This window comes from Syngnathus floridae, chromosome 2 (genome assembly GCF_059516105.1).
Source record: "Syngnathus floridae isolate MCC-2025c chromosome 2, RoL_Sflo_1.0, whole genome shotgun sequence".
In the NCBI taxonomy this organism is placed as follows: Eukaryota; Metazoa; Chordata; class Actinopteri; order Syngnathiformes; family Syngnathidae; genus Syngnathus; species Syngnathus floridae.
The window spans coordinates 13894315-13922294 of NC_142414.1; the positions used below are offsets into that span (position 1 = coordinate 13894315).

The 27980-nt window shown below is 45.1% G+C and overlaps 2 protein-coding genes across 2 annotated transcripts in view; both read left to right on the forward strand.

Annotated features, from left to right (window-relative positions):
• Window positions 1–21074, forward strand: part of cacna1fb (calcium voltage-gated channel subunit alpha1 Fb) — a 39526-nt gene extending 18452 nt beyond the window's left edge. Inside the window, exons 5-54 of the mRNA XM_088369239.1 lie at window positions 986–1065; window positions 4756–5003; window positions 5265–5365; window positions 5706–5811; window positions 5957–6096; window positions 7396–7547; window positions 7617–7769; window positions 7876–8072; window positions 8164–8267; window positions 8408–8559; window positions 8632–8706; window positions 8810–8891; window positions 8970–8996; window positions 9087–9247; window positions 9405–9630; window positions 9727–9934; window positions 10014–10134; window positions 10401–10476; window positions 10542–10590; window positions 10658–10718; window positions 10921–11023; window positions 11107–11236; window positions 12234–12293; window positions 12362–12468; window positions 12768–12855; window positions 12961–13068; window positions 13208–13260; window positions 13353–13499; window positions 13795–13996; window positions 14099–14257; window positions 14492–14602; window positions 14697–14780; window positions 14872–15000; window positions 15201–15266; window positions 15596–15687; window positions 15794–15953; window positions 16146–16273; window positions 16366–16462; window positions 16559–16661; window positions 16732–16833; window positions 16983–17113; window positions 17175–17315; window positions 17375–17628; window positions 17772–17879; window positions 18001–18119; window positions 18190–18302; window positions 18404–18623; window positions 18704–18757; window positions 18833–18933; window positions 19283–21074. Of these exons, the coding sequence (XP_088225365.1) occupies window positions 1047–1065; window positions 4756–5003; window positions 5265–5365; window positions 5706–5811; window positions 5957–6096; window positions 7396–7547; window positions 7617–7769; window positions 7876–8072; window positions 8164–8267; window positions 8408–8559; window positions 8632–8706; window positions 8810–8891; window positions 8970–8996; window positions 9087–9247; window positions 9405–9630; window positions 9727–9934; window positions 10014–10134; window positions 10401–10476; window positions 10542–10590; window positions 10658–10718; window positions 10921–11023; window positions 11107–11236; window positions 12234–12293; window positions 12362–12468; window positions 12768–12855; window positions 12961–13068; window positions 13208–13260; window positions 13353–13499; window positions 13795–13996; window positions 14099–14257; window positions 14492–14602; window positions 14697–14780; window positions 14872–15000; window positions 15201–15266; window positions 15596–15687; window positions 15794–15953; window positions 16146–16273; window positions 16366–16462; window positions 16559–16661; window positions 16732–16833; window positions 16983–17113; window positions 17175–17315; window positions 17375–17628; window positions 17772–17879; window positions 18001–18119; window positions 18190–18302; window positions 18404–18623; window positions 18704–18757; window positions 18833–18933; window positions 19283–19546 (6192 nt within the window). The 5' untranslated portion in view covers window positions 986–1046 and the 3' untranslated portion in view covers window positions 19547–21074. The remainder of the gene's footprint in view (window positions 1–985; window positions 1066–4755; window positions 5004–5264; window positions 5366–5705; window positions 5812–5956; window positions 6097–7395; window positions 7548–7616; window positions 7770–7875; window positions 8073–8163; window positions 8268–8407; window positions 8560–8631; window positions 8707–8809; window positions 8892–8969; window positions 8997–9086; window positions 9248–9404; window positions 9631–9726; window positions 9935–10013; window positions 10135–10400; window positions 10477–10541; window positions 10591–10657; window positions 10719–10920; window positions 11024–11106; window positions 11237–12233; window positions 12294–12361; window positions 12469–12767; window positions 12856–12960; window positions 13069–13207; window positions 13261–13352; window positions 13500–13794; window positions 13997–14098; window positions 14258–14491; window positions 14603–14696; window positions 14781–14871; window positions 15001–15200; window positions 15267–15595; window positions 15688–15793; window positions 15954–16145; window positions 16274–16365; window positions 16463–16558; window positions 16662–16731; window positions 16834–16982; window positions 17114–17174; window positions 17316–17374; window positions 17629–17771; window positions 17880–18000; window positions 18120–18189; window positions 18303–18403; window positions 18624–18703; window positions 18758–18832; window positions 18934–19282) is intronic.
• A 1077-nt stretch (window positions 21075–22151) lies between these two features.
• sypa (synaptophysin a) lies at window positions 22152–27040 on the forward strand. Its single transcript, XM_088369232.1, has 8 exons — window positions 22152–22259; window positions 22992–23057; window positions 23139–23263; window positions 23777–23975; window positions 24656–24847; window positions 25713–25922; window positions 25996–26055; window positions 26473–27040. Exons 1-7 carry the CDS (start codon window positions 22242–22244, stop codon window positions 26038–26040), a joined length of 855 nt encoding a protein of 284 aa, XP_088225358.1. The 5' UTR covers window positions 22152–22241; the 3' UTR covers window positions 26041–26055; window positions 26473–27040.
• The last annotated feature ends 940 nt before the right edge of the window (window positions 27041–27980 follow it).

The window sequence follows — 27980 nt, forward strand, 5'->3', positions numbered from 1 at the left end:
AAAAGAGGCAAATCTGGGATTATCGGGTTACACAAAGCACTATCATACAAACACAGACGCAACCACACACATGCACACACACAAAACAAAAGAATGTGTAATGAAGGACAAAGGAGACGTGAAGGTGAGCGTTGGTTCAATTTCACCTCAAGTGTCTTCAAATCCTGTCGGCTCTACTGTGACATTATTAGGCTACATTGAAAATAGCTTGCTGCCAGCTGTTTAATACAATCACATCGCCGTCATATTCATATTCATGTCAGCTGTGATTGTGTTTAAAAGTCAGGCGTGATTGTGTTTATGTAAGTTGGAATTGGTTTATATGTCATGTATGATTATTTTTACAGGTTAGGTGTTCATTGGTGTGATTGTTATGACATGTCAGGTACCACTGAGTCAATGCCAGGTGTCACGTCAAGTAGTGTTCAAGTCGTGTGTAATTGTGGACATGTGTAATGGGGAGGTGTGGTGTGATTATTAATGCGAGGTACGATTGTCGTTATGTCAAGTCTGATTGTCTTGACGTGTCGTGTGCTTGTGTTCATGTTAAGTGTCATTGTGCTTATGTCAGGTACCATTGTTTCTACGTCAGGTGTGATTGTGTTTACATGTCAGGTATAATCTTTGCTTTCTGTGCCTTTAATTTATTTGCAGCTCTCCTCCCCTTTAACACAGCCCTTTTCCTATTTAATCCCCAATTGGGGCGGGGGGAGGAGGGAAGAGGAAGAGCGAGAGGGAGGGATAGAGAGAAATGAGCAAGAGAGGAGGAGGAGAGATGAAGAGATTCAGATTAGTGAAGCCAAGCTGAATTTCTCTCCTGCCAGCTACTCGTTCTCGTCACATCACTCGGCTTCGTAACAGAAAAAAACAAAAACAAAAAAAAAAAACGAACACATCAGATGAAACCGTGAGTGACGAGCAACTGGGGCATCTCGACCAAGCGGACCGGTCCAGTATGCAAAGTTTTGTTTGTTTGTTTTGGTAGGAGCCATGAAGGGACCAACATGAATGCCTGAAGTGGAACCTGAAGTGGACCACCAGAAGAGATGCAGCACAACCACAAAAGTAAGTTTATCCGTCCGTCCGTCCATTCGACTGTCCGACCGCCCGTTTGTCTGTCCATCCGTCCATCCATCCATACAGCCATATTTTTCTGCTGGTAACGTCTGGCAGAGTTCGCTGTCAGAAGGTGTTTCAATTCCCAACTCTGGCAGAACTTCAACAGAGGAAATAGAGTGGACCATGTTTTGTGCCTCCAATGGTGAGGCAGTTGACTGGAGCTGTGTCCTGCAACAGTGTGTCATCACACTAGCATCAGGGAGTCAGGGACAGTGACTCTGGATTTGCAGACATAGTTGGTGGTCTTCCTTTCAAGAAGGATGACAAGGGATGTGCTCCTGCCTTCCTGTTTGCATTTTCTCCCCATGCCTGCTTGGGTTTCCTTTGGGTACACTGTTTTCCTCCCACATTCCAAAAACCTGCATAGTCGGCCAATTGGCTGCTCCTAATTGCCCGTAGGTGTGAGAGCCAATGATTGTTTGTCTGTGTGTGCCTTGTGATTGGCTGGCAACCAGTTCAGGGTGTCCCCCGCCTTGTGCCCAAAGACTGCTGAGATAGGCTCCAGCGCGCCCGGAAACCTAATGAGGATAAATGAATGAATGTAACATCAGTATTCATTTTAGCTCCAACATTTCCATTATTACTAATACCAGCATCACGGTTCAGTAATCCAGCCATTTTATTTGTTTACACTGCACTTTTTTCGAAGATGACCAAGCTCATGATGTCAATGCTAATATCAGCATCCTGCTCGTTTACGTCGTCTTACTTGCCAATGTCATTTATGTCCTTAATATCCCCACATGAACATTGACCTCCGCATACCTCAGTGAATATGCTTTAATCCTTCCATCCTGCAAGGATCAGACTTCCTGTGGAATTAAGATGGCGTCCGCCAGCGTCCTGATAGCGTTGTCATGGAAATGAGCGCTAAATCGTCGGTTGCCATGGCGGTGAAGCTAATCCCTCCATCCTTTTGTTCCAGTGCCTTGTATTTGACTCAACTTACTGAAATCCTGTGAGCATAGTGGTAGTGTTTGGCCATGTCATGTCAGACCGCTACATTAATTGGCATGTATTCCAGTGGCTTGGTGGTGAAATGCTGCATCTACAAGTGGTACTGGAATGGAGCGCTTGCTTTATGTGTGGGGAAAATATGGTTCAATTAGTTTGTAATTTGTGCAAGGTAAGCAGAGCTGCATTTTTTGACGATGAAAGATTTGATTGGCAAGGCCAGTCCAGGATGTTACCCACCTCTCACTCCAAGTCAGCTAGGATAGGCTCCAGCTGACCCACGACCCTAGTGAGAACAAGCGCAAATAGACAATGGATGGAAGAGACACATTATGCCTTTGTGAAGAAAACGAAAAGTGCAATGATGTTGACTAAATGACCTAATGACCTTCCCAGCTGGACCAGGCTGGAGGGCATACACATACTCACACAGACACACACACGCACGCACACACACGCAGAGAACAGAACAGCAGGAAGTAGCAGAAAAGCAGGAAGTTAACAAGGCGTATGAGGATTGTGTGCGAGTGATGCTCAGCTACACAGACACATACACACACTCTCTCATACACAAACACACACACACACACACACACGCAAATGCACAGTTGGTGTTCCGACAGCACGACCCAATCCCGCTGAAGTGGGCCTCGACTCAGCTGAAGGACTTCCTCCAAAAGTCTTACAGCCATTGAGGTCACACGAGTACACACACACGCACACACACATACACACGCACACACTTGTATATGCATGCATGCATGCATGCACGCTCTCTACTGTCAGGATGATCTTGGTTGTCTCGGGATAATTCGGGCATAATTAGGCGGATTCTCATGGGGCAACGCAGGGGCTCTGTGTGTTTCCGTGTGTGTGTGGTGGGGGGTGTATCTGTGTGCAGTTCTACCAGCTACACACACACACACACAAATGCATACACAACACACACGCACACTCACACAACAAAACAACGTGAGCAACAGTCATGTGACCTGCACTGTCCTAACCTCGTCTCCTCAGCAGCCCGAGGACAAAATAATCATGTTAAGTTAGTGCAGCAGAAGCAGCAGCGCCCCCTGCAGGCTCGCTTCACTCTTTACCCACTCATTTATTTGCTTCCTTTCCGTGAGTATTATTCACCCATTATTATTCATCCTTCACATGATTATTCATCAATTCAACAGTGGTGGGGAGTAATTAAAGTACAAACACTGTTTTGGTGTACTTAATCGACTTTTCAGATCCGTACTTCTTTTCAGAGGCCTGGTTATTTGCACTTTCTTTATTTAAAAAGATCGCCTTTATCTGTACTGTCCATTTACTTTTTACTTACTTTTTTCAATCACCGTGACAATACGAAACAAAAATAGCCTAAATATGAATTAGGGCGCATTAACGACGGCGTAGTCGATTTGGAGAAGAAAGATATTCTCCACTTAGGGCCTCAGTAAAGGGAATTATTGGGTTTAAAAGTTAAACAAAATATTAGTCCTATTTTCATCTTCTCAGTGCGCTCACTATGTACTAAATTATTAAAAGAGGAAACCTTTTTTGGTTTCGCCAAGTTCTCAAAACAAATCTGACTGACAGTAATTTTTTTTAGATTATATATATTTTTATTTTAGTACTTTGAGTTTTTATTCTTTAAGTAAAGCTGTTGAATTAGTACTTCGAGAGTCTGTACAAGTATCTACCGGTGCTTCAATTTAATTACAGTGCGTACTGAGCTCTGCAATGTAGTCATGCTAGCATGTTAGCGCATGGAGGCGCTTGCAGCAGTTTGTATTAGCACGCCATTTTGTCCAACAGTGTCAGTGAAATCTGTATGCCCTGACCGCCGTGTTTGTGAGTGTGTGTGTTAAAGACTTATAAGCTTTGTGTCACAGCTGGACACAGCAAGGCATTGTGGGAAACAGGAAATCTAGGAAAATGACAATGCGAAGGTCGAGCGAGGCGGCAATAATCTTACTGAGATGTTCATAGTGTGTGTGTTACGGTGTTCGTGTGTATGTATGTGTGTGTTCATGGTCCTCAGGTAATAACGAGCAAACACATCACGGCCCATATCGCACACATACACGCGCACACACAGATCTAGGTCACAGCTGTTCACTACAATGTTGGTGTGTTTACGTCACCTTCATCTTCTCTATCATCATCATCACTCTTTTCAAATTTTCTGTCTGCTTATCCTCATTCTGGTCATGGGTGAGCTGAAGCCTATGCCAGCTGATTTATGGAAAGAGGCTCGGTACATCCTGGACTGGCCCCCAGCTAATTGTAGGGTCACATTTGCACGTATAGAAAACGGAGAAACTTCAAACATGCATGTTCTTGGAATGTGGGAGGATGCTGGGATACCTGGAGAAGACTCACATGAGCACAGAGAGAAAGAACATGCAAAACAAACTGGAAGAGAGCCATGACCAAACCTCAGAACAGTGAAGTAGATGCGCTACCTAACCACCAGGGTCGTCATTTCAGAAGGGCAGATCAGAAAAACGCATTAAAACATGGAATTGAGAGAGAACCGGTGCAAGGAGAACATGTACTCTTATTTCAAGCGGCCTCATAACTGAGGGAAGTGCTACTGTGCTACCCCATGCTGATGAAGATGATGATGATGGTGAAATAATTTTTTTTTTTCTAATAGCATTCTTGAATCCTCATGTCCATTCTCAGGCGCAGCATGTAACAGCTACGCCAATGCTGTGGATGGTGAAGATGGTGGCGGTGAGGGTGAGGAAGGTGGGGAGGAGGACGGAGGAGAAGGAGGCGGAGGTGGGGGAGAGGAGAGAGACGGCGGGGACTGGGACGAGGAGCTGGAAGGGGACGACCAGGGAGTGAGAATGACTCGGACAGATACCCTCCACTCGACCACCAGTTCCACCGGAACGCAACGTAGGAGAGGACAACATGCAAAGAAACAGGTGAGCCAACATCTTAAGAAAGTTTTGCCAAATTTGACCCACAGTGTAATTATATTTGGCCCGCGAAGACAAATTGTGCATCAACTTTGTGTCAATACTACAATTGCAGATTGTCTTCACGTTTAAAAAATAGGGATGTTGGTAGTTTCTTTTTATTACCATTAATTAAAAAAAAAAAGAACAGTTTTTAATGGACTCTGAGTTCAAAACAAGCGACAATACTAAGAAACCACATGGTTGATGATATCACTTTTTGTCCAGGTCCAGGGAACCAATCAGGTCCAGCGAGCTCCCCGAGCGCTGTACTGCCTGAAGCTCAACAACCCAATCAGACGTGCTGCACTGTCTATTGTTGAGTGGAAGTATCTTTTTTTATTTTAGTTAGCTAATTATTATCATGCTAATGACATTACTTACTGGTACCACTGTTCAACCGGGATTAGGGTTAGAGATAGGGTTGGGATTAGAGCTAGGGTTGGGGTTAGGGTTGGGGCTTGGGTTAGGGTTGGGGTCAGGGCTAGGTTTAGGTTTAGGGTTAGGGTTGGGGCTGGGGCTAGGGCTATGGTTAGAGCTAGGGTTAGGGTTGGGGCTAGGGTTATGGTTGGGGGTTAGAGTTAAAGACCTTGGTGTTTTTTGTGTTTTTTTTTTTTTTTATAAATTGTAAACATTTGTCCCGAGTTCAGCTTCCTTAGTGTCCCACAGGCCTTTTGACATCTTCATTCTGTTAGCCATCTTTGCTAATTGTGTCGCACTGGGTGTGTCCAAACCGTTTCCTGAGGATGACTCCAACTCCACCAACCATGACCTGGTGAGCTGATGTATAGTACCACTATCTCCCTGCATGAAGTTAATCTGTAAAATTATAAAATGCTTGGAAGATAAGACACTTAGATACAAAGTCAGGACATTTCAACACCTTGAGGACAATCATCGATACATGTGTTATTTTCTAGGAACAAGTGGAGTATGTCTTCCTCATCATCTTCACAGTGGAAACCTTCCTGAAGATCTTGGCTTACGGTTTGGTCATGCACCCAAGTTCTTACATCCGCAATGGCTGGAATCTTCTGGACTTTGTTATTGTCATCGTCGGGTAAGTTAAGCCTAGCTTTATCACATTATTACGATATAGTTTATTAGTTACGATATAGCTAGCTACAGTTTATGATAAAGTTTAAATAGTACTTCTTATGTTGTTAATTATGCAGCGTGACGTTGTATCTTGTTTATGTATTAAATTAACATAATATCTTAACTATTAGGTGAATGAATAGTAGTTGCACTCCAGCAGTTATTCTTGTGTTAACATGTCATGTTATTGTTTAGCTGTCACATTATTGTTAATGCTGTGTACTTTTTACATTATTTTACTTATTTATTTTATTTGTTGGTGTTGTTTTTGTTGTTACATTGTTGTTACATTAGTTTATTATTATTCATAAATTATAATCTTGGCTAGCGGGTGAGTGGATTGAGTGTCAGCGGTTGCAGTGCAGCGGCGCGGCGCTAAAGTGTTTGAGGGTCGAGGCAAACGTGAGCTGACGTCCTCGTTTGTCGGGCGTCCCGAGTGGGCGCCTTGGGCGCTGCCACATTTGGTGTGATTCAGCGCCGTTGTTGAGAGCGTGTGTAACGCTTGGCTCGTCACGGCGAGCCGGCGGAGCCTCTCGCTGGTGCTCGCAACGTTTGGCCACCGTTGCCCGCGCTGAACGTCCTCGGGGTCGTGATGAAGACTGTCGTCATGGTGGCCGGAGGCCAAAAGCCCTCCATCGACTCATTTATAGTTAGGTTGCCCCGCTTTCTGTCGATGACTCCACAGCAAATCACTGCGCTCCTCCTGCCTAAAGACCGCCATTGTGCTGCATTTGCGTCTTCTTTAGGATAACAAGTCTATTTTATGACTTTCCATGTTGTTTCGGCCACAGTTTAAAACTAGGTTACAAGACAAGAGCAACTCAGAAAGCAGTTCCATTTGAAATTACAGTGGATTTATCCACAGTTGTTAATTTGATAATTGTAGTTACATGATTGATCCACATTTTAATGGTTTTGAAACATCACACGTTTAATCTGTTACTTATCACTTTTACATTGTGTTTGTGATCTAATTGTTACATGGTTGTTTTATTGGTATATATCAAACTGATTTTCTATCGTGCCTATGTGTTAAGCTGTCACAATCATTTAGAATGAGTTGGACTTGTCCTCAGCTTGTTAAATATGAGCTTCAGGGTCCACTTCAGTTCTGTCCAGGTTAATTGAATGTGATCTATCCAAGTCCAAATGTAGCGTGGACCATCCTTCACGCCACTGGAATCTTGTTTCCACACAGTGTTGGGCAATTGCGGCTCTGGTTGTTGTGGTCTGATGATGTGACTTCCTATCTCCGCAACAGGTTGTTCAGTGTCGTCTTGGAGACCATGACCCACAAGTCAGGGGAGCAGGCGAGTACGCACCACATGCCAGGCAAACCTGGAGGTCTGGATGTCAAAGCTCTGCGCGCCTTTCGGGTCTTGCGGCCCCTCAGGCTGGTTTCCGGTGTTCCGAGTAAGTGTGCAACGCTGGGGCTTGTGTCGGCAATATCCTTTGACCGCCGCTGATGCGCGTGTGTGACAGGTCTGCAGATTGTACTGAACTCGATCATGAAGGCGATGGTTCCGCTGCTCCACATCGCTCTGCTGGTCCTTTTCGTCATCATCATCTATGCCATCATCGGCCTGGAGCTCTTCATCGGACGCATGCACAGAACTTGCTACTACATAGAAAGTGGTGTGCAGCACTTATATTTTAATCCTAATGTTCATTAAAAATTATTCATGACTGAAATGACCCCCTCCTGAGGACCGCTGCACGTAATGTCTTACTGTCCTCGCAGAGACCTACGTGGAGGACGACCCTGTGCCGTGCGCCTTCGCGGGTCATGGCCGCCAGTGCACGGTGAACGGCACTGAGTGTCGCGGCCGTTGGGACGGGCCCAATGGCGGCATCACCAATTTCGACAACTTCTTCTTCGCCATGTTGACGGTGTTCCAGTGCATCACCATGGAGGGCTGGACCGACGTCCTCTACTGGGTCAGACCCAATCAACCAATACGCTCTACGAGGGCTCATCAGGGGCAGAAGTCAAGATTACCTCTCATGACCACACTGCTCATGTGCGCAGATGAACGACGCTATCGGTTTTGAGCTCCCGTGGGTCTACTTCGTCAGTCTAGTCATCTTTGGTTCCTTCTTCGTTCTCAACCTGGTTCTTGGTGTCCTCAGTGGGTCAGTAAACTTTTGAAAGAACTCAAACTTAATACATCCCTCTTACACTATTATGAGTGAGAGCCTTTTACCTGCCAATGTCATGCGTGGTCCGCAGCGAGTATTGTCAAACCTTGAGTGTTGTGGTGTCCACATCTCAGAGAGTTCAGCAAAGAGAGGGAGAAGGCGAAGGCTCGTGGCGATTTCCAGAAGCTCCGTGAGAAGCAGCAGATGGAGGAGGACCTGTGTGGATACATGGATTGGATCACTCAGGCTGAGGACATGGACGAACTGGATGAGGATGGAAACTCACGTGAGTGTGTGTTTGTGTGTGTGTGTGTGTGTGTGTGTGTTTACATACGAGGTAATAATATGTGTATTTTAGGTCCATCTCTGGGTGATTTATCAGACAAGAAGAGAGGAAAGTTTGGATGGTTCAGTCACTCTAATGAAACACACGGTGAGACACAAACAATGGTCAATCAAGCATTCGTATCAGCAAATCTGCTGAACTTCACAACTGATGTCAACAGTTGCATGAGTTTGTCTTGTCTTCCACTCAGCAAGTCTTCCCGCCAGCGAAACAGCTTCTGAGAACACGGAAAACATTGATGAAGAACATACTGACTGCTGCCAGGCCTGCAGGTGACCAACATAATCAAAGCACACAGGAGCTAGTCGGCCGCTTAGCTTAGCAGTTACCTTCCCTTTGTTTTGTTTCAGTGCTCGAATGATGAAGATCGGCTGCTGGTGAGTTGAAAAAAAGAACAAGAAATGTTTATGATAGAGTATAGGCAGACTGACAGGAAGTGACCTCACAGTGATGTATTGTGGATCCAGTCGGACGTTGCGACGCTGGAACCGTGTGTGTCGCAGGAACTGTCGTACCGCCGTCAAATCTGTGACGTTCTATTGGGTGGTCCTGCTGCTCGTCTTCCTCAACACTTCGCTCAGCGCCTCAGAGCACTACAACCAACCTGATTGGCTGACGCAGGTGCAGGGTACGGCCGCCGCCCTCGCCTCTAGAAATGTTGCGATGGAGTTCATGATGATGAGCCGGCACGCATTTTGGCGTGCTACTCTTTGTGTGTTACCATGTCTGTGTTACCATGTAGTATGTTTTACTTTTTGCCATGTGTGTTACATTGTGGAGGGCAGATATCGCCAACAAGGTACTGCTCTCACTGTTCACGGTGGAGATGCTGCTGAAGATGTACAGCCTGGGCCTGGCGCATTACTTCGTGGCGTTCTTCAACCGCTTTGACTGCTTCGTGGTGTGCGGCGGCATCATGGAAACCATTCTGGTGGAGCTGGACATCATGCCACCGTTGGGAATCTCTGTGCTGCGTTGTGTCCGCCTGCTGCGTATCTTCAAGGTCACACGGTGAGGAGACAATGCATGATGAAACTTCTTTGCACAGTCATTTTTGTCCTACTTTTGTACCTCCCACCACTGCTGAACATGATCTCCTCTGTACAGCCATTGGACAGCTCTGTCCAACCTGGTAGCATCTCTGCTCAACTCCATGAAGTCCATCGCCTCGCTATTGCTGCTTCTTTTCCTCTTCCTCATCATCTTCGCCCTGCTGGGCATGCAGCTCTTTGGTGGAAAGTTCAATTTTGACGAGACCCAGACCAAGCGCAGCACCTTTGACGCCTTCCCGCAGGCGCTGCTCACCTGCTTTCAGGTAAGCAATCGCCACGTTTTTCTTCCGCCACATTGTTGTGTGTGTAACCGACTCAAGATAACCTGACGGCACGTTACAGATCCTGACCGGCGAGGACTGGAACGTGGTGATGTACGACGGCATCATGGCGTACGGCGGCCCCGTCTTTCCTGGGATGATTGTCTGCATCTACTTTGTTATTCTCTTCATTTGCGGCAACTGTATCCTTTGCCGTGTCTGTGTTCAATCAAAATGGACGATAACCCTGAGGAACTCCACAGTAGCATTAGAAAAGGAGCATTGAGCTCCAGAGTTCTTGTATTTTTATTTCATTCTACTCAATAAAATGTTAAAGAATAATAAAATGCATGTAAATTTTCATAGGAAAGGTATTTCCTCGAGTCAGTGGAGAAATGGTCGGAGCTGGACTACATTTGCTTAAATAAGAGCCAGAAAAACAACCTGTAATGTTCTTAACACGCCTCAGACATCCTGCTCAATGTCTTCTTGGCCATTGCTGTGGACAATTTGGCCGGAGGGGATGGAGACGACAAGGCAAAAGAGTAAGTGGCGGCAGGAATGATCAGCTGCAAGTGAGGCTGACGCTCTGTTGCTTGTCTTCATGTAGGAAGAAGACGGAGGAAGCCGAGGAAGAGGTGGAGGAGAAGGAAGTGAAGGTGCTGATGATAATGATGACTGATTTCATGTGGCTCCTTTAGTCACTTTTTAACCTCGTGCCCGCAGGTGGACATTGATGAAGACACCGAGTACGAGGAAGAGGAGGAGATTCCGGAAGGCGAAGATGGTGAGATGATGTGCGACCATGTGTGACCATGTGCGTGTGATCACGTGCATGTATGTGTTACCATATGCAAATGAGTACAAAGACGAGTATCCAGGAGGAAAAGCTGGTGAGATGATGTCATACAATATGCTGAGGTGATGACATAATCTGATTTTCATGACATTCTGAAGAAACTCTTGTTTTGTTTGTGGCCTTCCACTAGACGGCGGTGTGCAGCTCAAAATGGCTGACCTGGCCCCACCCAAGGAAAAGATTCTTCCCATCCCAGACGGCAGTGCGTTCTTCTGCCTGAGCAAGACCAACCCGTGAGTTTGGCTTCCTGCTCGTCGCATATTGGCTTTGATGACGTGCCGTGATGAGCGCATGTTTTCCGTATGTGTATCTCCAGCATCCGAGTGGCGTGCCACACTCTAATCCACCACCACATCTTCACCAACCTCATCCTGGTCTTCATCATCCTCAGCTCATGCTCACTGGCCGCTGAGGATCCCATCAGAGCGCACTCCTTCCGCAACAACGTAAGTACGGCCAAACACAAGTATATTGTGGGATTCAAAAAAGTCAACAGAGATGGCGATCAGCGGCAGGAGCCGTGGAGATCTCCACGGCAGAGGATTGAGCGGATTATTTCGGAAGTGGGTCAGCGGCTGACGGAAACATCACCAGTCTAAACGTGCACGCACACGGCGAGCAGCAGCAGCAGCTGCAGTCACGCAACGAGCTCGCCAATTGCACAGATGTTAGCTTTGTGTGTGCGCGTGTGCCTGCTCTTAAGGCTGGTTCATATGCAGAGTCGACTTCGCAAACTACGTTCCACTCAAGTCAAACACATTACTTCCCCCCAGGAGTTTACCGCGGATAATTAGACAGCTCAGAGTGCTCATGTGATTTACGACTGGAGCACATCTGTGCACTCCAGAATATCTTCTCTATCACCCCATTGTCAAACAACGAACATCATCAATTAAGGACTTATCATCAGCTCGTTCCCACAGTCAAATTTTCTTGACTATCTCGAGCAACATATAGTAGCAGCTTCAGACTCTCACCCACTTTTTTCCCGTAACCCACTTTCTCTTCCATTCAATCACAGAGCTTATATATAGACTCCATAGACAATTTAGAGTCTTCAATTAACCGAACGTGCATGTTTTTAGAATGTGGAGCAGGGAAAGCCACAATCCTCAGAGGAAACCATCTATCCCTCCACTCTTCCATCCATCCATCCATCCATCCATCCATCCATCCATCCATCCATCCATCCATCCATCCATCCATCCATCCATCCATCCATCCATCTATCCCTCCAGTCTTCCATCCATCCATCCATCCATCCATCCATCCATCCATCCATCCATCCATCCATCCATCCATCCATCCATCCATCCATCCATCCATCCATCCATCCATCCACCCACCCACCCACCCAAATTCATCCATCCATAAGTGATCAATTTCAAATTTGAAATTGTATTTTTTATCTGATTTAAGAATGAGCACGACATGTGTGTTTAGGTTCTGGGTTATGCCGACTACGCCTTCACCTCCATCTTCACAGTGGAAATCTTATTCAAGGTAAAGAGAATGTGATAACGCACACAGGTTTGTTTGTACCGCACGCTCACTTCCTGTCTTGGCGCCAGATGACAGTCCACGGAGCGTTCCTGCACCAGGGCTCCTTCTGCAGGAACTGGTTCAACTTGCTGGATCTCCTCGTCGTCAGCGTATCACTCGTCTCCTTCTTTTTGCAGTCAGTATTTACTCTCTTTTGTCGATGAGCTGCACAGTGAACCTTTGCTGATTCGTAAATCGCCATTTGCATGAATTTTTATGGAATTGTTAGTCGCTGAAAACTCATTGTGTATTTTTATGCTCTTTCTGTAATAGCCTAAAATGGCATTTGACTGGGGAGTTAGGGGAGTTTTTAGAAAATGATGTAGGATAGGTTCCCCCACAAAAATTATTACATAAGAGAATGCTAAACATGTCGGAACATGTTTAATACATACGGAGCTAAGCGAGTCAGCCTGTTCGTGTCCGTACGTGCAGTTCCAGTGCAATCTCAGTGGTCAAGATCCTGAGGGTCCTCCGTGTGCTCAGACCTCTGAGGGCCATCAACAGAGCCAAAGGCCTCAAGGTAAGCAAACTGGGATATAGGTCAAGATGGCTGCCATGCATTCTTCAGATAGTCCATGTGATGAGGCTTTATGTATATACGTGTGTGTTTGTGTGTGTATCACAGCACGTGGTCCAGTGTGTGTTTGTGGCAATCAGGACCATTGGAAATATTATGATCGTCACAACGTTGCTCCAATTCATGTTTGCATGTATTGGAGTACAACTGTTCAAGGTGAGGGAAACCTTGGCACAAATAACACCACTCTTCAGTGCATTCCAACTGTAAACTCCTGTGACACTAACCCTCAACTGTCTGTACAGTGTATTTATATGTGTGTAAGTGGTCAAAAATTGTGTTGTTGTGTCATCAGGGTAAATTCTATCGTTGTACCGATGAGGCCAAGCACACTCCTGAACAGTGCAAGTATGTCAAACGTTCATGTCTTTTTTTAAACCACAATGACATCATGTTTACCTGTATAGTATGTGTGTGTGTGTGCGTGTGTGTGCACACAGAGGGACGTTTGTGGTGTACAAAGATGGAGATGTAAACCATCCAATGGTGCGAGAAAGAATTTGGCACAACAGTGACTTCAATTTTGATAATGTGCTCATGGGAATGATGGCACTCTTCACTGTGTCCACGTTTGAGGGCTGGCCCGCGTAAGTAGTTTCTCATTATGTGTGTGTCTGAGTGTGTGTGTGCACGCGCTTTTGCATTGTGTGTGCTTTTAAATATGTATGTTAGGGTTTGCGTGTCCTTGTGAGTGTGTTTAGCATACATGTGATAGAGGTTGTGGGCGGGTGTTTATGCTTGTGAGTGTTGGTAGGTGTGTGCGTGTTATTGTTATTGTGTGTGTGATAGTCTTGTGTGCGTTAATATTTGTGTTAGTGTGTGTGTTAGCGTGTGTGCAGTAGCTTTTTGATGACTCATTGAGGCTCCTCCACCCCTCCCCAGTCTGCTATACAAAGCCATCGACGCCAACGGGGAGAACTCGGGTCCCATCTACAACTACCGTGTGGAAATTTCCATCTTCTTTATCGTCTACATCATCATCATCGCCTTCTTCATGATGAACATCTTCGTGGGTTTTGTTATCATCACATTCAGGGAGCAGGGCGAGCAGGAGTATAAAAACTGTGAACTGGACAAGAACCAGGTGACCCAAAACCGCTGCCCCCATCCAGCCCCCACAAAAGGCTTACACACTTGTGTGCACGTCTGCTCGAGTCCTCCATTGAAGTTGTATCTCGTCCCACAGCGCCAATGCGTCGAGTACGCTCTGAAGGCTCAGCCCCTTAAGCTCTACATCCCCAAGAACCCAGTCCAGTACAAGTTCTGGTCCATCATCAACTCCACGGCCTTCGAGTACGTCATGTTTGTGCTCATCCTGCTCAACACCGTCACGCTCGCCATCCAGGTAAACACCTGTGGGTGGAACTGAGGGGCGGTGGGACTGAAGCGGGGGGCCCAGACAAACACGCCTGGGTGAAGATAAGGCAAAATGGGACTGACCAGGTAAGATGAGGAAAGATGGGACTGAAGGGTGGCAGGCCAGGTTAACTAAGGCTGGAGTCCAGTTGAGGTAGACTGAGGGAAAGTGGGACCATCCATAGGTGGGATTGTGTCTGACTATTGTAATTGTTGTGTTTAGCACTACGAGCAGTCCAAGACCTTCAGCCACATCATGGACATCCTCAACATGGTCTTCACTGGACTCTTCACTGTTGAAATGCTGCTCAAACTATTAGCCCTCAGACTTAGGGTGAGATGTCTTTTTCATGGGATGTGTTTCCATAGCAACAGCACTCACCTGTGTCTATTTGTTCGCGTGTGCCTGTGTGTGTTTGCACGTGCAGCATTACTTTGTGGATGCATGGAATTCCTTCGACGCTCTCATCGTGGTTGGCAGCGTGGTGGACATTGTGGTGACAGAGTTCAGCGTACGTAAACAATCAGCAAAAACAAGTATGTGTGTGTTTGTACAGCTAATGGACTGTCCCTCACCGGTGTGTGTTCTTGTGTTTGTATCAGAGCGGAGAGGACAGCTCTCGAGTGTCTATCACGTTCTTCCGCCTCTTCCGAGTGATGCGATTGGTCAAGCTGTTAAGCAAAGGGGAGGGCATCCGCACCTTGCTGTGGACCTTCATCAAGTCGTTGCAGGTCTGGTTGTTATTACAAGTGTATTACTGTATCATTACACAGTAGCGAGGTAGTACTTTTTAACACAAATGATTACATGATCTTTGAATACGATCTTGTAACCAATCACCACTACTTGGTCAAACAGGTTATTACACCAATAGAAGCTGCTTTTTGAACACGTCCATTTAAGTTGTTTTTCTATTCTCGTGTCTTCTCAGGCGCTGCCGTATGTTGCCTTGCTCATTGCCATGATTTTCTTCATTTACGCCGTCATCGGCATGCAGGTGAGAGTGCGCAGAGAATGTCGCTAACAGGTTACCTCAAGTCTATCCATTTTCTCGAGAAGTTTATTATGCTGCTTTTGACACTTAACCACAGGCTCAGACCATTACTAGAATGTTGGCTACATGAATGCCATCTAACAATCAAAAGGTGGCTAACGCTAGCCACTCTTGCTGATATGACATCAAATGAATACGGCTTAGTAGTCATTTTTCAACACCCAGATTTTCTTATGCTCTCCAGAAATAAAATGACAAAGTGATACACTCATGGGCAATGGTTCACTGTATAATGTAATAAAAAAGATCAAATATGTCATGTTGTACACCAGACGTTTGGGAAGATTGCCATGCAGGATCACACGCAGATTAACAGGAACAACAACTTCCAGACTTTTCCTCAGGCTGTCCTCCTCCTCTTCAGGTTGGGTGTTTATCATCATTTCTTATTCAGCACCATGATTGTATATTATATTACAATGTGTGTGTGTGTGTGTGTGTGTGTGTGTGTGTGTGTGTGTGTTTTGCAGGTGTGCGACTGGCGAGGCATGGCAGGAGATCATGCTGGCCAGTCTTCCTGGGAAACGCTGCGATCCTGAGTCCGACTGCGAGCCGGGAGAAGAGTTCAGTTGTGGGAGCAACTTTGCCATTGTTTACTTCATCAGCTTCTTCATGCTGTGCGCTTTCCTGGTGCTTACACATACACACACACACACACACACATTCTACATGCTAACTATACACTAACCCTAAACCTTAACCCTCAACCCTACCTGACACTAACCCCTAACCCTAACACCCTAACCAACTAACCATCTAACCCTTAACCCTAAACCCATAACCCCCACCCCTAAACATGCACATGTGTGTGTGTATCCACAGATCATCAACTTGTTTGTAGCTGTCATCATGGACAACTTTGACTACCTAACCCGTGATTGGTCTATCCTGGGCCCACATCACCTGGATGAGTTCAAAAGGATCTGGTCAGAATACGATCCAGAGGCCAAGTACGATCATTAGGAGGTGTAAATGTATTTATAGAAATAATAAAGCAAAATTGTAGCTTTTAGTACTCCATATCTGTGGCAATGTCTTTTAGGGGTCGCATTAAACATTTGGACGTTGTGGCTCTACTTCGGAGGATACAACCTCCTCTCGGCTTTGGAAAGCTGTGTCCTCACAGAGTCGCCTGTAAGGTAATTAAATCCAACATACACGTAACGTTCATCTCTTATAAGGTAGAACGTCTAAGGCTGAAGAGAAACCTCATTGTTGATGTTGCTATTTGTTAGCGTCTGGTGGCTATGAACATGCCTCTAAACGCAGATGGCATGGTGACCTTCAACGCCACTCTCTTTGCGCTGGTCCGCACGGCACTAAAGATCAAGACAGAAGGTAAAACCGCAGGAAATAAACGGAATGGTCACGGCCGCCCGTTGATGAGCTCTTATTGTGCTGTTGCTAGGCAACCCAGACCAGGAGAACGAGGAGCTGAGGGGGATCATTAAAAAGATCTGGAAGAGAATGAAACCAAAACTCCTGGATGAAGTCATTCCACCGCATGAAGGTAGAAATTGTATCATTAGTGAACTGTATCACTAGTCAGCGCGCGAGTTACTTTAAGGTCAGCTCTGAAAGTCAGAAAGTAAATGCTCACCAAGGACCAGCACCTCAGTTCTCTACCCATATCTGTCTCTCTGGGGTTTCCTGCTGCAGAGGAAGAAGTGACAGTTGGGAAGTTCTACGCCACCTTCCTGATCCAAGATTACTTCCGCAAGTTCCGGAAGAGAAAGGAACGAGGGGGTCTAAGTGTGGAGACTGATGCCACCAACCCATCAGCTGTACAGGTCTGTCAATCATACGGTCATCAAGCAAACGTCAGGGGCTTATTGACGTTTGCCTTTGCAGCTGTGTAAAGCGGGTCTGAAGACTCTGCAGGATCTCGGTCCAGAGATGCGTATGGCCCTTGATGAAGACCTGGATGAGGAAGGGGAGGAGGAGGAAGAAGAAGAAGAAGAGGAGGAGGAGACCATGAGGGATGAGGAAGAGGTGGGTCTTCGTCTTTAACCTCACACACGGACACACTAACTTTCTTCTCACTTCTGCAGATGGACACAGTGGGCCCACACAAAGACCGACGAGGATCCGGAAGAGTCATAGGTGACAGCGGCGTGGTAAACGGCGGTTTGATCCATCGGGTCGGTTCTCTCGGCAAGATGTCTAACGGCGGCGATTACGACACTCGCATCTCACGGCGAGACAATCTGAGGTCATCTCTCAACCATCACCAACGCCGACCCTCAGTCAGGAATGGCCTTCTAGACCACACTCACAAGAGGCCGTCACATTACAAACACGGAAGGTAGGAAACTACAGATAGCTGTCAAAACTACAAATATGGAAGTAAGGCCGTGGCAAAAAGTTGAAGTATGCTAATAAAGTACAAATATAAAGTCACGGGTAAGCCCCTCCAAATATGGAAGTGGAACATGCTTTGATTGACAGGAGGGATTTGAGGGAAAAACACTGGAGAAATGGAGACATGGACATGTCTAGGGAGTCACGTTACTACACAAGAGAAGACGACGCAGACAGCATCACATCCACAGAAAGGTATGTGCACGCGCACACACAAACACACACACACACGCGCACACACACACACACACACACACACACACACACACACACACACACACACACACACACTTTTTCTATGTGTGCGTGTTTCTAGATATTACCCTGATGAGCCTATGCACCATGATGGCCACGCCCCCTATAGTCACTATGGTAACGGCTACACCGAGGCAAGGAGGACAACACGGCGGCGTCTTCTTCCGGCCACACCCACAGGTGAAATGCAACCAGTTACAACATCTGTCTGACATCATCAGAGGTGGCTGACAGCAAATTTGGCTGCCAGGTCGAAAGCCGTCGTTCAACATTCAGTGTCTGAGACGCCAGGGCAGCAGCGACGACTTGCCCATGCCCGGAACGTACCACCCTAATTCTCCTCCACGCCGTTCCCGCACTCAGGTACACACACGTACACTAACACACACTCACACTAGGATACTAACACAAACACACGCTAATACACTCGCACACATTTAACACCAGTTCCTTTCTCGTTGTAGACGTACAGCAGTTACGACTGTCCTCCGTCGTCCGGTCGCTCCTCAGTGACGTCCTCCACATCCTGGGCCAATCCGTGTCCTCGTCGCGGTCGCCTCCTGTATGCTCCTCTCATTCTGGTGGAGGAGGAGGGCAGCCCGTCGTGGGGGCGAGCCGGAGGAGGAGAACAAGGAGGAGGAACAGGAGGAGGCTGCCAGGACAAGCTGGCGGGAGTTGGAAGAGGTGAGCCACGTTTGCTCAGCTCAGTGCCAACCAACTGCTAGTCACCAGTCGCTCATCTGCTGTTGCATTTCCACCTGCAGGAGTTAACGTGACGGGAGCGGCGCCAAGTCCCGCCTGGTATGGCAGCCCGGGAGGTGAGCCGAGATGTCCGAAACGGAACGAGTGTCATGTAGCCAATTAGCGTTTGACCTCTTACATTTGTTCCGTAGCCCCGCCTCCTTACAGAGCCTACACCACCCTCAGAGTTCCTTCGCAGCTCGGGGCTCCGTTTGGCGAGAAACGAGGCTCGGCTGACAGCCTGGTGGAGGCGGTGAGACCAAAGGCCATCAGACATGACTAACTGATAAAAGGCCATCAGACATGAATAAGTTGGCATGACTTATTAAATTAATTTGATAAGGAATGCTGTAATCATTTAAGTTGATCAGGCATGACCAACTAAAAGAAGTATATTAGACATGGTTAATTCAAAGAAGTTGATAAAATATTACTGCTCAGAGGAAGTGGTACAGATATGACGAATCAAAATAAGTTGGCATGACTGATCAAAAGTTGATCAAACCTGACTAAGCTGTACAGACATTACTAGTCAGTAGAAGTTGATTACACCTTACTCGTTGCTGCAATGTCAAAGGTTTGATTAATTTTTATCTCTGCAGGTTCTCATCTCTGAAGGTCTTGGCCTTTACGCACGTGATCCTAAATTTGTGGCGTTTGCTAAACGGGAGATTGCGGATGCATGTCACATGACGGTGGACGAGATGGAATCGGCTGCCAGCGACCTGCTGGGATCCGCGAGCCACGACTTCCTCAACACCACCAGTGGAGATCCCGCTGCACTCTACAGCGACGAGGAGCCTATCAGGATGAGCCGAGAAGAGGAAGAGCTGGCCGACGAGATGAGCTGTGTGACTTCATTTTGATGGACAGATGCTCACGGCAAATCAGAGACCAGGAAGGTGGGTGGGTCGTCAGCAAATTCTCGCAGGAAGTAAAAACTCATTCAAGGAAGTAGCAGAGGAAGGACGATGGCCACAATGTGCATGTGCGTGGCGGCCTAAAGTCGCACATCAGACGCGACCTTGCCAAGTGGGCGGTGCAGACCAACCTCCGCGTGTTTACAAACAACAACTGCAGAAGAAAAACTTACAGTTGGGTGCTATCTGTTAGCATTGTCCAGCTAGCTGTACAGTTCAGCACATTGACTTATTTCTCCTCATTTTGATACTTTGGACATTTTAAATGTCTCCCAACAAACACGACATTCTTGCTATTATTTAATTTGAGCCAGTTTAGCACAAACATTATTGTCTCTTTTGGACATTATGATGCCGTATTAGCCTAGCCTTAGCACAAGCTCACTGCTAACTGCAAAGGGACGACCAACCGGATTTCTAGCCGACCTTCACTGTGCGATCAGAAAGAGAGCTGCCATTTTGCATGAGGGACAATGGTTTCAAGTTTAACAATGACGGCGTGCAAAACGTTACGTTTTAACTAAGGCATGTTTAATTATTCATTTGTGGAGTACATAGCAATAAAAGAAAACTTTGCTAATTTTTCAAGCGCTCCTCGTTGCTATATCTGAAGCTGTGACGCGTCTGATGGATGTGCTACTCTTGACTAATCAGAGAGACTTATACAGCGTACAGACATGACTAATTGAAATAAACTGGTCAGGCATGATAAGTTGATGAGCCATAAACAAAAGAAATAAATTGAGTGAGCAAGCCTAATCCAGACACAACGAATTGAAATAAATTGATTGGCCGAAGAACATGTTGACTGGGAGGAAGTTGTTTCGACTAATCGAAATAAGTTGATCAGGCATGACTAATGGGAAAAAAAATTAATCCATCATCACTAATATGTGACTACTAAGTGACCAAGTGACACATATCATTCTGACATGACTTTTCAAAATGACTTAATCAGTAACAAAAAGGTAATCAGGCATGACTAATCAAATGAAGTCCATCACACTCAATGTAAACAAAATGTAATTCAGTTGATCAAGTTCATAAGACTTGAGTAATCAAAGGGTTAAGACTAATAGTAAAAGGTGTGCTGACTCGATTCACTGGGAGAGTACATAGCAACAAAAAGCTTTTTTGCACTTTTTTCTAGCTGTCTGTATACTGTCCAATGGATGAGCTACTTCTCATTAGGGGGTAGCCAACATGTGGAAGCTATGGCGTACCCGTGAGGATACCATTGCTTAAATTTTATATCGTTTTTGCAACTACCGGAAGGTGTTTTTTGTTTTTGATCTCATTTTTGTTGTCAAATTTGATTGGTTTTCTAAACTGATGCTGACCATCAGCAGCTCTTGTGTCTTCTCGTGTTCTTCCTGACTGTCGACCGAAGGGCTCACTTACGGAATTCCCTCCAAATTTCAGTCACGTCATCAAGTCAACCGTGCGTACCTCAAATAAAAAACACCTGAAAACACATTTGTGTTCTCATCATTCAAGACTTCATCAAACACACTCACACTGATGATTGTGTGAAAGTTGAGTTGGGTAATAAAATATTAATGATTCAGGTATGTCAGAACAATTTTTGCTGAGGAAAAAATAAATTCTTTATTCAATTACCACGTACAAGAACATACAGAAAATGAGCCAAAAATATTTTTTTCCTCCCCCTCTTGAAAAATAAAACAGGGGGAAAAAACTGTCTGCCCTCCCTGTCCTAAATTTTCTTAATATAAATAAATCTGCTACGTTTAAGTAATATGTAATATTCCTGTTTTTCACAAGCAAACAGACAAGGGATTAATTAATGACTAACAATTATATAAACAGGCACCCTTATTCTAATATACCAGCATAGACGTTTACTTAGCGGAGGGAGCCACACTGCCCCCTGCTGACGTGGACCGTTACAGTTTTTGATCGCATGACTTCCCAGGGACATGCACTGGGAGTCAGTGATGTGCATTCCAGTTCTTTTAAGTGAACAGAATCTTTAGAATCAGTTCACTCAAAAGATTTGTTCAAACAAATCATCCCCCCCCACACACACACTTCAATAACACACACAACTAAGCAATACACTAGACAAAAAACAATCAAGTAAACAATGTCGACAACGGCACCTATTGATTGAAGTCAAGTCGTTCACTGAAAAAATCCATCCATCCCTCCATCCATCCCTCCATCCATCCATCCATCCATCCATCCATCCATCCATCCATCCATCCATCCATCCATCCATCCATCCATCCATCCATCCATCCATCCATCCATCCATCCATCCATCCATCCATCCAAAGCTGCTTCTTGTCACGAGGGTCACAGGCGTGCCAGAGCAAGTAGGCAGGGGACACCCTCAACTGGTCGCCACCCAATCACAGTGCACATAAGAGACAAACAACCACTCACACTCACAATTACAACTACGGACAATTTGGAGTGTTCAATCGGCCGACCATGCATGCTTTTGGATTAAGGGAGGAAACCAGAGCCCCCGGAGAAAACCCACGCATAATAATAAAATAAGAAAAGCACACAAGAAACAGTCCAGCCCCTCCCTTCTCTGTCTCCACCTCCCACTTCTTACAGCAACCTCCCCCTGCTGGTCCATCTGGTGTCGCGCTCTTACACATCCAGCATCATGGACGTCGTCAATCAGGTAAAAAAAAAAGAAAATAACTCACATATTTCGTCCTATTCCTCTGCCCCGATTTTTTTATTTTTTATTTATTTGGGTACCTATGCACGCTCGCACTCGTCCATTCGGCCGTTTTACGGGTGCATGATCAAGCCTGCTGCGTCCACGAAGACCAGTGCGCGTAAACCTTAACAGCGCACATTTAGACGAGCTAGTTATTTTGGAATGCTACTTTATGTGCACGACTATGAGCTGAAGTGACGTCATCCGGTCTTTTGTGTACTGTATATGTGCATTACTGCGGGGGAAGCAGAGGAGGATGCTGATGAAGAAACATCCCCCCCCCCCGTTTGTTTTGTGTCACATGATGTTCCCCGCTCGCGGTGACGTCACAATGTCGTGTCCTCAAGTTAACGGCACGTAGAAGGGTGGCCGCTGGAGATAGGATTGGTTAAGGAGCCGGCCGTGAGGGCCGTGAGTCAATACCTTAACAAACAGATCTTGAGTCTGTTAGTGTACCTACTGTCACCTCCTAATAACGTTAAAAGGATATCATATAATGTTATCGTCAAAAGAAATCAAACAAATGCTACAGCTCCCCTTCGATCAAATGTGAGGCATTGCATTTTTTCCCACATAACGGGAAATAGTACGATGTCCCTGCCAAAAGGTTTCGGTGCCATTAAATGGTGCAAAAAGTTGGCATAGCACTGCTTTTGTCATTGGATAACAAAGGATTGATGTATCCCCCAGTTGGTGGCCCAGGGACAGTTCCGGGTGCTGAAGGTTCCTCTGGGCTTTATCAAGATCCTACAGTGGGTCAGTTACACGCACACACACGCACGCACGCCCTTTGTATGAGACACACTATTTGTAATAATTGAGAATTGATTCCATCAGTTCTTCTCCATCTTGGCCTTCTCTACATGCGGAAGTTACTCTGGAATGCTGTGCATGTCCGTGGATTGCAAGAACCGCACGGACAGTGACTTGAGCATCGAGGTTGAGTTTGAATATCCCTTCAGGTCAGGAAATGGGCCTGGAGTCCATCGATATTAACGTTTCCATCAATCACTTTGGCACTAGTAAGAGAAGTCTACTGCAGATACAAAGCACAAAGCAATCACCACTTTTATCACCAGCTGTTCAACGTTCAAAACATTGCATTGTGTTTTTATATCTTTAAAGAAAGATACAATTGTTGGTTCAGACAACTCGTTTATCTTAAAATATTGCAGATCTCACACACAACTGATACATAGTTTCACTATTTACTTGTTTGTTATTATTGTCGTACAATATATGTTTCAGCCTGTGCTACACATACACATGGGCATGAAGAGCAAGTAGCAGTGCTAATGTTAATGTTAGTGATAATAATAATAATAATAATAATACATAAATGTCACTGTATTTTTAAGTGCTAACATTAACACTATTTTTTATCTATTTCTTTTGGCTTTTAATGCGACTGTTATTGCTAATGTTGATTCTGATATCATTTTAAAATTTTCTGTGTTTGAATGTGTGTGTGTCAGATTGCATCACGTGTACTTTGACGCCCCCACTTGTAAGGGTGGCAACACGGAGCGTCTCTTCCTGGTAGGCGACTACTCCTCCTCGGCGGAATTTTTTGTGACGATCGGCGTATTCGCCTTCTTGTATGCCACGGCAGCACTCAGTGTCTACGTCTTCTTCTTTGACAAGTACAAGGAAAACAACAAGGGCCCACTTGTGGTGAGTGTGTGTGTATTCATGTTAATGACTGGAGGCTACAACAAGTTCAATGCTAACATTTGTCCTAATAATGCTAAAAGTAATGATATCTTTAATGCAAATATTAATGGTAATGTCAATACAATACAATACAATACAATACAATACAATACAATACAATACAATACAATACAATACAATACAATACAATACATCTTTATGCACATGGCGCTTTCACAATAGCTTTCGCCGTAACAAAACACTTTACAAAATCTTATAAGCTAAAATAACAATACAACAGAAAATATCACAAAAAACATTGGCAATAACACAAACATAACTTACACTCCATACATGGTTCCTACGCTACTGAGGTTTCATCGGTGCATTAAAGGCGTCTGCTACAGCTAAATTTGAAAATTAAACAATCAGCTGCAGTGTCCATTGACAAATAGAAGGATTAAGAAAGGATGCAACCAACAAGCACAAGAATTCGCTCCTACGAGGAATGTCAAGGCCAAAATGCTGAAAAGGTCCACCAAGGGTCCACAGCTTGTACAAAAAAAAAAAAAAACACATGACAAAGAATAAAAGGACTCAGTTGCTTTAGTTCAGACGCAAAGTAGTTGTAGCTGGTCTGGAAACGGTTTGAATATGAAAGCGGGCGAGGTGATGTCATGTGACCGACTTATATTTTATAGGACCTTGGCGTGAGCGCTGTATTCGCCTTCATGTGGCTTGTGAGCTCAGCGGCATGGGCCAAGGGTTTGTCTGATGTCAAGACAGCCACAGACCCAGATCAGGTCATCACTTTGATTACCGCCTGCGACGCTGAGGAGAACCGATGTCATGAAGTCCGCGACCCCGTCATGTCTGGACTCAACACGTCTGTGGTGAGCAATGACAGATAACGACTGTGAAAGCTAATGATAGCTGACAGCCATAAATGATATCTACTGACAGCTCACAACTGCCAACAACACTCGCTACCTCTAATGACCTCTAGTGATCACTACCAACCACTAATAATCAGCTAACAAACATTGACGACATCTTAAGACAGTTAGTAACCAACAACGAGTAATGACGGCTAACAGTTTGTACGGCCACTATTGACAAAAAACGGTAACTAACAACAGCTGACGACAACCTAATTATTAGTTGATTATTATAATTAATTAAGAATTAATTATTACCACTGCGAGCAATATTGCTGTACATTGTTTTACTTTTTTATTATTGTTTATTTATATATTTTGTTAAGAAGTTAACAGCAGCTAACAACCAGCAGTGACCTCCAATATGTTACGTCTCGTCCCCAGCCGTGTTACTATGTGTCTAGGTTGTCATGGTTTCTGTCTGTCTGTGTACTCGCCCCTCCCTTCCTGTGTCAACTCACAAACCATGTACTAATCACAGTCACCTGCCTCTCGTTACGTGTCGCGTATTTAAGTCCTGTCGGCGTGTCACTTCCTTTCGGGTCATTGTTGTCTACTGTCGTCATATCCTGCTGTCTTGTTTTGCGTCCCGGTCAGTCAGTCAAGTTATTGTTTGTTAAGTCGTATCAGTTTGCCGAATAATTAATGGTGGCTGGTACTCACTAGCGACAGCACTAGGTACCGATAGCATCTGCTAACAAGTAGTAGTGACCTATTGCTGATGTCGGCTACCTGTATTGACCACTAACAATGGCTGGTAACCGCTAGCGACAGCCAACACCTACGAGTAACCGTTAATGACACCCTCGTCTGTGTGCAGGCATTCGGCTTCATCAATTTGGTTCTATGGGTGGGAAATCTGTGGTTCGTCTTCAAGGAGACGGGCATCATCGCCCCGTTCATGAGAGCTCCACCCGCTCAGGAGAAACCCCCCACTGACGCTATCGCACCTGGCGGCTATGAGCAGGATCCTTACGCCAGTAACCAGGGAGGCTACCAGCCTGACTACAACCAGCAGGGTTACAACCAGGTCAGATACAACCCTCTGTAGATGAAGTCGAATATAATAAGACTTTGTTCATGTTCCATGGTGATGTTTGCAGGGAGCAGAGCAGGGGGCACCCACCTCCTTCTCAAATCAGATGTGAGCTGACGGGAAGCTGGTGAGTTCTCTGGGAAGTTACACTAAACTGTGATCAAACTCCAAATTGTACAACATTTGAATTTAGGGAGTTAGAGATACAAATTAATCTTGTAAGTCAGGGATTCACTGTAGGAAGTCAGTCCGAGTCAGCCAAACGCTGTCAAGAGCGGACTCACCTGTGCTACATCACACCTGAGATGCAGCTAAATAAAGAAAACAAATTAAAATAGAGTTGTATACCTTTAGATCCCACTGAGAGCAAAGACGTGTGATTATTTTTTTCTTTAGTTGCCAGTATGTCTTCTGTGGCTCATGCATGTGACATGAAAATTATGTTCTCAATGCCGATTGGCTCTTGCCAGCAAGGGACCGTCTGGAAACTCAGGGACGATGCCCACTTCAGATCACGTAACTTTCTTGTGTTTTACCTTCACAGGAAGCAACGGAAGCGAATGCCTGCCTGTTACCTTCCCACAATGCAACACACCCAAATGTTTGTGAGGGGGTAATCTGGAGCGCCGATGTTCACTTTGAACATACTGTATTATGAGATATGAGGTCAAAGCTGACAAACTAACAAACAAATGAAATATGGTTGTGACATATTTGCCAATTACATAACCAAACAAACGAACTAAATAACTAAATAAATAAATATATATGCCGCACGAAAATATGCAAATCCTTTGGAATGACCTGGATTTCTGCATAAATTGGTCATAATGTCGGATGATCTTTATCCGTGTAACAATAGACATACAATACTATACAGATTGTTTTTTGCAGAGGTAATGCTGCTTCACAAGAGCTAAATAAAATCAAATGTATGTTTTTTACAGGGTATGGCAGCTTTAACGCACACTTCCAATGTCATGATATTGATTCGACTTTTGGTTGGCTGACTCTTGACTCCGATATTCTCATCGGGAACTATTCTTGTGGTTCACATGCTTTCTCCACTGCGCACTGTAAACGTACAAGATATGTCCAATAAACACAAACACATCTTGTGTGATATTAATTTAAGTGGACATTTGTTTGATGTTCTGTCTTAAATGAAAATCTGAGCACATTTCATTACCACCTTATGCAGAAATCCAGGTCATTCCAAAGGGTTCATTTATTTTTTTGCAACTATATGGAGTATTGTACATTGTTCCTCCGTTTAGAAAATCTGCAAGCCTGTCGATGCCACAAGAAGGCAAAGCACCTTTTTTTTTTTTTTTTTTTTTTTTTTTATAAAGACAAGGTTATGGTCTGACTAAAAATGAAGCACCTCGCCTCTCCAACACAGTTTGTTGCCACCCAGATGCTATAAGATGTGTCCAAAACATTTTTTTTTTACAGCAGACGTGGATTTGGCCTGTGCACAAAAAGGGTTTCAACAATTAAAGAGAGAGCACATTTGCAAATGCTGAACTACGATTACGCGGAGGTTCACTGTCTGTATATTCACATATACTTATTTCAAACTCTTCTTGAATACCTTGTATATCGTACTGACTTTTTTCTCCATGTTTATCTGTAGTGACCATCCCGCGTGTACACACCTAAACCAGCGTAAAACTAATTTCAAACCTAAAACCGCAAGCATTTTTAGTCAAGTCAGAAGCTTCCTTGTTGTAGTTTTTAGTGACTCAGCAGAAATGACAAAAACATAGTTAGGAGGCTACCTTAAGTGGCTAGTTTAGCTTCTTGGCTGCTAATCTTTTGGCCTTGCTAATGTTTCCACGCACACAAAGTGGATCAAACCATCAATCTTGTGATGGCCATTTCTGCTGACAATCACTTTACCCATTCAGCCAATCAGCAACCATCCTTGTGGATGTTTGTGTTGTACAGAAATTTACAGTTGTGTTTCTGTGTGTGTGCGTGCGTGTGTGTGTGTGTGTACCTGTGTACCTGTGTACCTGTCTTGCTCTCCTTGACAGTTTTGTTCCCTTC

Excerpts from the sequence above, each read along its gene's own strand:
- sypa (XM_088369232.1), top strand. Across the intron at positions 23,264-23,776 it reads GAGTTTGAATATCCCTTCAG|ATTGCATCACGTGTACTTTG; the intron begins GTCAGGAAATGG and ends TGTGTGTGTCAG. Across the intron at positions 24,848-25,712 it reads CTGGACTCAACACGTCTGTG|GCATTCGGCTTCATCAATTT; the intron begins GTGAGCAATGAC and ends GTCTGTGTGCAG.